Source organism: Hylobates moloch, unplaced genomic scaffold (genome assembly GCF_009828535.3).
Source record: "Hylobates moloch isolate HMO894 unplaced genomic scaffold, HMol_V3 SCAFFOLD_18, whole genome shotgun sequence".
In the NCBI taxonomy this organism is placed as follows: Eukaryota; Metazoa; Chordata; class Mammalia; order Primates; family Hylobatidae; genus Hylobates; species Hylobates moloch.
The window spans coordinates 27,456,644-27,468,868 of NW_026652293.1; the positions used below are offsets into that span (position 1 = coordinate 27,456,644).

At 34.6% G+C, this 12,225-nt stretch overlaps 1 protein-coding gene across 1 annotated transcript in view; it reads right to left on the bottom strand.

Annotated features, from left to right (window-relative positions):
• HMCN1 (hemicentin 1) overlaps window positions 1-12,225 on the bottom strand; it is a 443,754-nt gene that overhangs the window by 188,290 nt on the left and 243,239 nt on the right. The window contains exons 24-29 of the mRNA XM_032137046.1: window positions 10,960-11,232; window positions 8,524-8,619; window positions 5,790-5,984; window positions 4,612-4,742; window positions 4,299-4,446; window positions 2,189-2,315 (exon numbers count right to left, since the gene is read on the bottom strand). Of these exons, the coding sequence (XP_031992937.1) occupies window positions 2,189-2,315; window positions 4,299-4,446; window positions 4,612-4,742; window positions 5,790-5,984; window positions 8,524-8,619; window positions 10,960-11,232 (970 nt within the window). The remainder of the gene's footprint in view (window positions 1-2,188; window positions 2,316-4,298; window positions 4,447-4,611; window positions 4,743-5,789; window positions 5,985-8,523; window positions 8,620-10,959; window positions 11,233-12,225) is intronic.

Consider the following 12,225-nt stretch of genomic DNA (forward strand, 5'->3'; position numbering starts at 1 on the left):
TCGTAAGACTCATACCTTTAAAGTCCATAAATCTCTTTTCGGAATATCCATAGCTAGTTTTTTAAAAGTTGCAATGACTTAGCCACATAATGAATAATTAGATGAATTGAATTAGATGCATAATGAATAATTAGATGCATATTCATAAGATACTAGTAAGACTACGAAATTAAATGGAAAACATTTCACTTCCTAAGGTAGCATATTTTACTATTTCTTAGTATGACACTTTGTATATAGCTTTCAAAAGTTAAGAGACTAAAGTAGCTTCATTTAGTACATTTTAAGGTTTTTTTTTTGCTTTTTGGTTTTTTGGTTTTTTTTTTTGAGAAAAAGTCTCACTCTTGTTGCCCAGGCTAGAGTGCAATGGTGCTATTACGGCTCACTGCAACCTCTGCCTCCTGGGTTCAAGCGATTCTCCTTCCTCGGCCTCCCAAGTAGCTGGAATTACAGGCACCTGCCACCATGCATGGCTAATTTTTGTATTTTTAGTAGAGATGGAGTTTCACCATGTTGGCCAGGCTGGTCTCGAACTCTTGACCTCAGGTGATCCGCTCGCCTTGGCCTCCCAAAGTGCTGGGATTACAGGTGTGAGCCATGGTGCCTAGCCACATTTTAAGTTTTTAAAGAAATAATTGATAATATGCTGCTCGAATTTAAGTAACTTTGAAACTTTTATTGATTGTCAATTGTGCAAGTAACATAAAATTTTAAACAAAAAAGTAAGCATTATGATGAGAAAAAGTATCCTTTGTCTGTGGTCCCTAATGTGAGTCTGCTTTCCAGACTTCTTCCCTTTATAAGTCTGATTTGTATTCTTCCATGTTTTTCACATTTATGAACATTTTTGTTTTTAACAAAATTATACATAGTTTTGTTTTTAACAAAATTATACATAGTTTTGTTTTACATTTATAAACAATTTACACAATTAAAAAATTGTTTATAAACATTTATAATCAAAAATGTTTATAAATATACTCCCAAAGATATCTAAAGTTTTAATATATCAATGGTATCAGGTTATTGTTCTGCTTTTCTTTCACTCTATAACAGGTATGGAGATATTTTTGGTACACATAACTTGATCTTACTCTTTTTAATTGATGCACAGTGTTCCATAATATGATTATGCCGTAAAGTATCTACCTATTCTCCCAATGTTGGGTTTTAGCCAGCTTTCCCATTTTTGCCATCACAGTGTCGCAGTAAATATCAATGTACAAGCCTCTCTGTGGATATGCATGACTACTTCCATCTCCTGGATATTGCATCACAGTGTATGTGCATCAAATTTTAATAGATATCAACGAGTTGCCTTTTAAGGTACTAATTTATATCCTCCCCATCAGAGCACTATATCTTGATTTCCCATACTCTAGTCAACATCTGATAATTTCAAACCTTTGCTTTTTTGCCTATATGACCTGTAAATAACAAAATTTTATTATTCAACAAATTATTGATGGTATCTTTTAATATGTTTATTGCCTTAGTATATTTTAACTGCCTGTTCATATCCTCCATATATTTTCTCTGTTGCTGTTTGTATTTATTAGTGATTTATAAAAAGCTTGAATACAATCTTTTATTTTATATACCACAAATCTTGACTATTTTGTACTTAGGCCTTAGATATCTGTTCCCAGAAACTATAATACACAAACTGTAACTACCATTTGAGAAATAAATTCTCACAACAAATACAGACCACTGCGGCCATTTCAATGTAGGCACACCTCAGCAGCCCTTGAGATCTGGAGTTGGAGAAACATCTGTAGTTCCTTTTTGCCCATACACAGAACTAGCTTAGTATTCATCTTGCCATCATAAACACATTTTCCTTTTTAATAAGACAATTCAATGTAAAGAGAAAATCATCTCACATTTGGATCTTGTATTTTTCACTGTTAGTCTTTAGACAGAGGATATTTAGTATATATTAAATTTGAGTTCCTCTATGATTCTAAAATGAATTCCCAACATTTATAGGGAGCTTTGAATTCATAAGAAGGAAAAATATTACAGGACTTTCAGACTAGTTTTTGAGCAATATTGTTTTTCCTGTATGCTCATTTAATAATATTCTATGTAATAAAATAATTAAGAGGGAGAAAATCCACATGCATTTTTACACATCTTTTTCCTATCATTGAAACCTTGCAACAGATACAGAAAAGATACTCACTTGCCATCTTTGAACCAATGAATATCAGGAAAGGGAGTGCCTTTGACCTGGCATTCAAGGGTGATGTCATGGTTGAGGACAACTGAGACTTCATTTGGGAAGTTGGTACCTATTATGGTGGGTGGAACTTGAACAAAGACAGTGTATTATGAAACTCTGTTACTCAGCAAAAAGAGCAGGCATGGGGTTAGAAAGCAGTCAATGATTTCTATAGTATTTCAACAAGATCTTAATGTCAAAAATAAAATACCATACAACAATACTTTTTCATATCATTTCTGTGTACCCAAATGTTAAATTTAAATGTAGAAACATATTTATAAATTATTTGCTAGCAAGACAATTACCTTCAAGAATTATGATAGTATAGGGTTCATTTTGGGGTGTATTAAACTCATATGCAAAAGTAGTTTAGAATATAAGTGATCAGTGATGCTTATATAATGTAATTTGCTAATGCTATACATTTTGGATAATGAATGACAATTAACATCACTCTTACAACGTTCAAATTCTACATATACTGTTGTGCTACTTGAAATATATTACCTTTGTCTTTTAATCAACTAAGATGGTAAATTTGGTATGCAATATAATATGAAAAAGAATGTGCTAGTTTTTATTCTCAGGATTATCAAGGTTATTAAAGAGCTTCTGGATACTTTCCTGTCTAGTCATCCCCCTTCACACCATGTTAAAGTGCTTGGTCTTCATCCTCAGAAAAATGACCAGCCACTAAAGGATTTCAGTAGAGGAGGAGTGGGATGTAATCATGTTTGTGTTTTAAGACCACACACTCCTAAGTGAAGAATGGATTACAGTAGCAAAAAGTGGATTCAGGTGAGCCCTTAGGCTATTACATTAATTCAGCTCATGAATGATGATAGACTTTCACTGAAGGATGAAAAGAAGTAGATCACCAAAGAATTAGGAAGTAGACATAACAGGAAATATTTAGATTTGAAGCGTTGGGGAGAAGGTGGTAGTGAGAACCTGGAGGTTCTGGAATAAGCAAGTGAGTGGATGGAGGTACCATTCCCTAGACTGGGGATCAATGAAGGCAACCAGAACTGGCTTTCACTGGGACCTTTTTGTTTGATATAAAACTAAGATAATTCAAGTCACGATACTATGGAGAAAATTAGCTATATATGTCTAGGCTCAGGGAAGAAGTCTGAACTGGAGATAAAAAATTGGGAGTCATCAGCACACAGATGGAATTCAGTCAAGGGAGCAGACAAGTACCAGGAGAAATAATGTCAACAAGACTTATGATAACAATGATTTCTTAATTTGTTTTTATAACTCATACTTAAATATAATAATGGTGATTTTGTGCAAAGAAAAATTTCAGGCTTTGAGAAGCCTAATGGGAGGAATTATTTTTATGTTATAGCAGTTTATGAATATAATTTTTATACAGTATCATTCCTCCACTCACTTCTACTTGAGACTTACAAATTATGTGCCCATTGTAAGGAGCAAAATATTGAAAAGGGAGAACGCCATTTTATCACAAAGTGAACTTTAAATGGCAAATATAATTTCACAAACTAAAACTATAAAATTTTAAATTTATGATTACCATTAAAATGTCTTACATCCTAATTTATTACAGCTGCTACCTAGTTAATTAGAATCAGGACTGACTTAGTTACAAGAGTTAATTAGAATGCAGGGGAAAGTGGATTTACTACCTTCTCCAGTGCAAGTACAGCCTAGCAGCTTCAGGATGTGCACAGCATGAATGTGATGTATTCCGTATCACCCTGTTTTAGCCACTTTCCAAAGAATGTCCTGCTTACTTAACTGGAGAAATTGACAAGGGTAATCATTTCTTATTTTACACAAGATAGCAGTACCACTTTTGAGTATTTGATTCTACTGTATATATGATTCAAAGGCATCTCTGTATTATAAATGATAAAACCCTTCAAAATTTCTATATCATATGGTTCTGGTTAACAAATAATAAGGACAAAAATAATAGAATGAAGCTATATTTTTTCTGTCAATTTATCTTTTTCTCTTTACTTTTTCATATAGTCAGCTCTGTTTTAGGTAAGAAATGCTTCTGAATTGTAGTTTTTTAAAAGGATGTATTTCTTACCTAGCACATCAATGTTAAAGTACTTCTGAGAAGTGCCTGCAATATTAATTGCTTTGCAGGAATATCTTCCTGCATCCTCTGAAGTGGCTTTGAAGAGCTTCAGTATCTTCCCATTGTTCACAATCTGAATAGTGCTGCTTTCAGTCACCTTTAAGGGCCAAAATGGTCAGTGTTATTTCCAATCCTAATAAAAATGCATAATTAAAAATTGAAGTAGAATGTTTATATTATTAGTAGGAAGAAATGAACATCTGAACAACCTACTTCAGATGCAGAGGCAAGGAGTTACACATATTTGGATGACTCTATTTACCTGGACATTATCTTTATACCACGTAATGATGGGAGATGGAGTGCCTTCCACTTCACAAAAGAGATTGGTCAGCTGATTTAACAACACTGACACATTCGTAACTTGTTCTTTATCTTTAATTACTGGAGGAACTGCAAAAAGAGAGGAGTCATAGCTAGGTAGTTTCAAAATAAATATTATTTATAGAGTTTCTTTAGAAGGGCCTTTATACAGCAAATTTTGAAATATTTGATGGCTACAAAAGCTAGACATATTTAAGCATATGCTTTGTTATAAAATTAAAAAGTTTTGACCAATGTATTTATAATAACAACCCTTATTGGATTTTTACTTTATTATTTCAAGGTTTTAAATTTAGGATGAAATTTGGGATAAGCTTATGGGAGAATCTACTTTTATTCCACATATTACTCAAAATATAAGCTTATGGGGGTCTTAATTAAGTCACATGAGACTCTTACTTTGTTGATGAGGGTGAATATTGCCCAGTGTCTAAAGAAACCAATATTCATCAAATTTTAAAATGTATATACACTTTCACTTATGCAAAATGGCATATATACAGTGTTTTCATTAAAGGTTAATAAAAACAACTGTTAATCTACATGCTCATCATTAATAGAGGAAGGTTAAATAAATCATTTTGTATCTATACAATGAGATGCTATAGAGTTAGGAACATTAAATAAAATCCAAGATAGATTGTTTAGTGAGACAGAGAAGGTGAAAAATGTGAATATAATGTTCTATTATATGTGTAAGTTTTATAAATAAAAAGAGGATAAAACATTGTATTTCTTTCTATATTCATAAAATATCTCTGGGAAGATACGTACACACACACACATACACACACACACACACACACACACACACACATTGATAACTTTCCTTTATCCCAAATAGAGGATAAGTAGATGGCTCAGCTCAGAGTAAGGAGACTTTTTACTATGTATCTTTTTCTACCATTTGAATTTTGAATGATGTAAAAGTCACAATAAAAAAATTACATGAAAGTTTAAATCAAATAATAAATGCAATCATACCACCAGATTTCTGTTTGGTAATACTGCTATTCACATTAATATTAAATGATACTACACTGAGAGAATAATTTAAACATTTAAGAACTGGAGACTGGCAAACATAGTCAGTTACATGATTTTAGCTACATTTACCATGGACTTTGAGGTTATATTTTCTTTCTGTGGTTCCAGCTTCATTGACTGCCACACAGATGTACTCCCCATTGTCATAGGGTGTAACAGAAGCAATAACCAGCAATGTGCCATCTTCCAAGATAGAAATGCCAGGCTCTCTGCCTATCAACTCTCTACCATTGCGTAACCATTTGATGGTTGGTTTAGGGGTACCTAAATAAGAAATTAAAGTCTTGTGATATTTTACAACAAAAACAGAAATTATTAAATATCAAATATATCAAAGAGAAATAAAGTTTTTATTATGACAATAATTTATAACCTTAGGTCCTATGCTACTTTCAAGATATTTCTCCTGGCATGGAAATATGAAGAGATTATGTTAGTTAATGCCTCTAAATCCCGGTGGGTCTTAAGAGACCTATGATAAAGTTTGAACAAAGTTGTTTTTATCTAAACATTCAGATGATAGTAAGTAAAGCATTTTCCTAGTGAGTTCACAGTGATTTGTTGGCGGGGCAGGAAGTATATTAATGCTATGGACTGGATGTGGGGAGAGTTTTAGCGTGAAATAAAGACAGAGCAAAAATAAGACACCGTCACAGAAATACAACATGAAGATTGCCAACCAAATAGAGTGTATATATGATGTGGAGACACGATGTTTTATAATTCCCTTTTTTAAAAAGGCCTGATATTGCAGAGACGAGGAAACTCTACTGTTCATGCATCTTTTGGAGATCTCATTCTGTTTAACAAAGGATAATAGCTCAATTCTTGAAATGGTAGTTGAGAAAGAGTGAGACAAATAGCTTTCCTGGATTCATTTATGACTAACAGAATGAATGGAAATGATGTACTCTTGGAAAAAAAAATGATACAACAATCTTTGAGTGTATAATAGAATCAAAAGGAATATTGGAAATAAGTAAACATTAAATATATACTAACAGTGTATTTATTTAGCAAACATTTTGCCAGGTATTATTCTAAGCATTTAAAAAAATTACATAATCTCTATAATAATAATAAAACACATTAAACAAAAATTACATGATTACATATGACATTGTTAATAATCTTGTATTAAATGACAGTAAAATATTAAAAGATGAACATATAATCCAGGATATATATAAAAGAATAGCAGAAATACATAGAATACGTCATTGGAGCTTCACTTAAATTGAGTTAAAGGCTTAAACAGTGACTATGAAAGTTATTTTTACGGAAAAAAATTAAAGATTGGCCTATTTAACTGTGCTCATAGTATAATATTGACTGATGAGAACAAAAAGGTTAAACTGATGGACTCCAGTTGCCTGTCCATATTGTCAAGAAAAAAGGAGGCTCCAATCATCTCCTTACCTCCCAGTCATTCCTTTATGAACTTTAATCATGCTGCTTAATTAATATTTGTTGAGTTAATAAAAATGTAAATGAACAAACAAAAGAAATAAATTGCATTGTCTTTAATTTTTAAATGATAGAACAGCCAGGAGCAAGATGAAAATCATATTAAAAGATAATGAAAACGATGTCTAGTAACTTTAAATGAATTCAAGCATTATATTCCAGGTGAAAATGAGGAAGTAAGGAAGAGATGTTTTTCTAGGTGGAAAAGGGAAGTCAAAACGAGAAATTAGCTTGGGAGTCAGGAATCCAGTGGGGAACAAGAAGCGCCGGTGCCACCAGTGGGTCCAGTGGGAGCGAACACTTGTGGTACTTCCCTGAGCTTAAACCCTTCTAAAGAAGGCCACCTTCCAGGCTTCACCTCCCTAATTCTCAGTGACTCTTGGAATAGTTATTGTTAATTCTTTAGGTATCTGAAAAGCTTGTTAAAGATATTTTTCTTTTAATATAGGTAGAAAATAAAGTAATCATGGCAGCTACTGCTGATATTGAAAAGCTTGTCACAGAAACAGAGACAGCCATGAGGGCCTTCAGTTGCTGCTGCCCAGGAACAGCTGCTAAAAGGCACACGTGGGGGCACAAATGGTACCAGCCACCTGGAGGCACTCAGGAGGTTATGGAAAGACTACTGCTTGGACTTTGCCAGAACTGCTACAAACCTGCTTTGAATCATTGCTGATGAATACATGCTTGAAAGAGAGGATGTTCTTAATTACCTACTTGGCAGAGTTAGGGTGAAAGTGACAGTCCTTTTCACATTCCCCTGAGGAGAAATAATATCAATCTCCTGGCAGAAAACATGGTAGGATAGAAAGCCCGGAAATTCAAGGAAAGGAAGGACTTGAATAAGCCTCCAAGTGACAATTTACAATCTGGCCCTAGAATTACCAGTTGAGAGTAGATCTAGGAAAAGAGGTTTTTAGAAGTGTCCAGAACAAACAAAGGAATAGTCCTAATTATACCTCTGCCTGGTTGAGATAAATCTGGAATATTTTGAATAGCTCCAGCTATCACATTGTAAAGACAAAACCTGCCAAAAAAAAAAAAAAAAAGAATGAAATAAGAAGTAGCAGGAAGGATGTGAACTGGAAAACATGTGAGACTAGGCAAGTTTGAAAGAATGGAAAGTCTTTACATTGAAAGAAATAAAATACCTGCAAGGAAAAAAAAATACTTATTCAAAGAGCTGTTATCTGAAAAATGGGTTAGTTTCTATTATGCTCAAATGTTGTACCAAGGATTGATGTGGAATTTTATAAGGATGACAATTTGGGTTCAATATAGCATTCTGAAACCACATAACATTATGCCAATGCCTATATCTTTCAGTATTACGTACCTTTTGCAGGACATGGAAATGCAATGCGTTGATTGGCCACTCTTTCTTGGAACGGAGTGTTATATGGAGGTTCTAGATCTTCCACTGTGGGTGGTTCTATTAGGAAAATAAATGCATTATCACAGGCTTTCTTTGAGCAATTTCAAACTCTCCTAAGGCACAATTAACTACCTGCACTGATGAGTTGCTATCTCTGCTGATTCTTCTTTTAAATATGATTCGTATTTCCAGTTGCCAAACATTTCTACCTAGACATCACCCAGTGCCTTAAAATAAAAATTCTCCAAACAAAATTCATTATTTTATGCTTCCTGCAATCCTGTTCTGTTCCCTTATTCCCTTGATGAAGGCACTATGGTCCACCCAGTCATTTTTCTTTCTCCCTTAAGCTTGACCTCCATATCCAATCATATAGTACCACATATGTTCACATATCTGTGTCTTCCTCTCTATGCTTAAGACCATTGCTTATTTCCAACCCTTATTTTCTCTTACCAGGCTATTCCAATAGACTTCTTATGGGGATCCTTTTCTCAAACATGTTCCCCTTTAGATTGATATTCTGCACAGTCCCCAGAATACTCTCTCTGAAACACAAATCTCATCATTGACTTATCTAATTCATATCATTGTTTGTACTCATTTTGTCTATAAGATTAAGTTTCAGACCTGTTCTTTCCTAAGTGCCCCCTGTCAGTGCATCCCATGTCTCTGAACAGCTTCATCATCCATTCATTTCATGAAGAAATTTGGGAGTTATTCTTGAGAACTCTATCTCCTTCACTCTCATATCCAATCCATCACTATGTCCTGAGTATTTCCTTTCCTATTTATTTTTTAGCCCATTCCCTTCTTTTCCCCATTCTAACTACCATCATCTTTTACCTGGGCTACTACAATAGTCTATACCAGTTTCCCTTGTCTTCTCTAGCCAAATGATTCCCTCCCAAAAGAGTGACTTTTAAAACTGGAAATCAGCCACATCACTTTCCCAACGATGACTTCTTAAAGTCTTTTTATTGCATTTAGAATAAAGTCTAACTTCATTAGCCTGGTTTCCTAGGTCTTGGATAACCTGACCCATGACCACATCTCCAGCTTCATCACATGTTACTCAGCCCTCAGTCTGGAATGCAGCCAGCTGGCCTTCACTGATTGATGACTGATCGCAGTGTCTCCAAAATATTACATGCTCTTCTCTTCATATTCTATGTCCTTCTCCTGGAAAGTTCTCTCCACATTATCTTGGAAGGGCTGCCCCTCACTTCTATCTACCCTTCAAATCTCAACTGACATGTCCCTACCACAAGGGAGGCCTTGTGTGATTCCTCTTTCTGTTAAAAGCTCATATAGTTTTCCACCATTTCATGAGGGCACTAACCAATGTCTAATTACATAGTCATGAGATTATTTCATGAATTATTATCTGTCCCATTCAACTATAGACATGAATATGCAATAAAGTTTGTGGAATGAACAGGAAAACTTCTCCATTAGTGTCCTAGCCAACCATCCAACAAAACTACAATGGGCCAGGTACCTTAGTACTGTACTAATACTTAGAACAGTAATAGTACTAATTAATACTAATACTCAGTACAACACTAACAACTATCTAATACTGTGCTAAATACCATACCTGCTTATCTTTTCTGCTTGTCTTTGCATTAGTATTCCCTCTGACAAGACTGCTCTTCCCCCCGATTTTCATGTGGCCGGTTCTTTCCAGTCCAGAGGATCTCACTCTAAAGATCACCTCCTCAGAGAAGTCCTGCTTGATAGTCTAATCTAACATAGGCAACTCTCAGGACCATTGCCTTATTTTAATTTCCCACAAAGCACTTTTCACAGTCTGTATTTCTTGTTTATTTGTTTGCCTGTTTTCTGTCTACTCACACTAGAACAGCTCATGAAAGCAGGGTTTTGCCTTTGTCACTACTTTCTCATCACCACCTAAACATGACAGATGCCTGGCAAGAGCTCAATCAGTATTTGTTGCTTGAAGAAATAAACATTGATCTTTAAATCTTCAAAGCAAATACACTATCAATAGAGAAGTAGCGGACCTAGATTTCCTAGGGCTCTATTTTGAGTGCACCCCAGCACCGTGAGGTGACAACCTACTCCAACTCACTCTTCCCACAATGTCTCCCAAACCAAAAATAGTGGGTAAGGGATCATCTAGGATTGTTTCTGTTTTCTACATGATCCATGGCAACTTTGCTTCAAAAGTAAACATACAAACATTGACGCAGGTTTAGAAATGGTATGTTTCATTTCTTTTGGGAATGGTTCTTTCAAAGTTAAAGAGTCACAAAAGTTACATAGAACTCTTTCTGAAGTCATTTAAGATTATCCAAGATAATCTATTTAGCTCTAGGGCTTTTCTCTCACTCCCCACCCTACATACATATATTTTCCTGTGTCAAGAATCACCTTGGACATGTAGCGTTATCTCTGTTTCATCAGTGCCTGCTATGTTAGTAGCAACACATGTATATATGCCAGCATCTGAGGGCGCGGCTTGGTCGATGCTTAAAGTTCCGTCTGGATTGCTAACATGGTGCACTCCATCAACCAGCATAGTGCTTCCACCTTTGGACCAGGTGATTACAGGAAGAGGAGTCCCTTGAGCATTACATGGAATATCCACTCTTTGACCAACTTGGACTTTGAGATGTTTAGGTCCACGCTGTATCTTTGGAGGAACTAGAAATAATAATTGGGTATTAATAATCCAACTTTTACAAATTCCTTCCTTTACTCACTTTAAACGAGAGCTCCTTATCAACAGGCAGCCATGGAAAAGTGAAATAATTTCAAGATTTGGACCTAGGCTCAGATCATTCACTAGCTAGGTGATCTAGAACAAGTCAGTAAACTTCCTGAGGCCTGTTTCCTTGATAATCCAGGGAAAATAGCCTGTAATGCCAGTACACTGCAAGGATTATAGGAAATAATAAATATAAAACTCTTAGTTCCAAACTTGAGGAACAGCAAGCATTTTAAAATGTTAGGCTTCTTTTAATTTGTAAATAATTTTAGGTTAAAAACTCTCTTAAAAGGCAATCCAGATAATTTCTATAATATAAGGGACAAAAAGCATTTCTCTCCATGTACTCAGTTTCTGTTCTCTTTGTAGAAGGATCAGTCAAACAATAAGAAAAGTTTCTCATGAAATCTTTTGCTAATTTCAGATAAGAAAACCACAAAGAGACTTCATCTCTTCCTTTTATCAACTTCCTTCAGAAATTTAAATGCAGTAGTTTATCAAAACACCAGCAAATGATTCCTGATTTCCACATATTTGCATTGTGCACTGCAGAATCAAGTTGAGCCACAAGGATATAATTAAGGTACCATACATCCCTAAAAAGCACAATTTCTCTTTTTTTTCTTTAACTTAATATTTAATGAACACTTTCTAAAGGTTGTCACTAACAACCTTATATTGTTGATGATAATATTATCATCATTTTATGAAAGAGAAAACTAAAAGTAAGAAAGGTTAGTGAATATGCCTGATGCCCTAGAGTTAGTAAATGACAGAACTCTGGTATGACTTCACACCACATAATCAATGGGGACACAACTGTGGTGATTCATCTGAGAGTGAAATCAGATCAACACTATCTGAGCTAATTTCTTCTGATATTTGAATATCTTTCATCTAAACAATGCCTGGTGTAGAGTATGCACTCA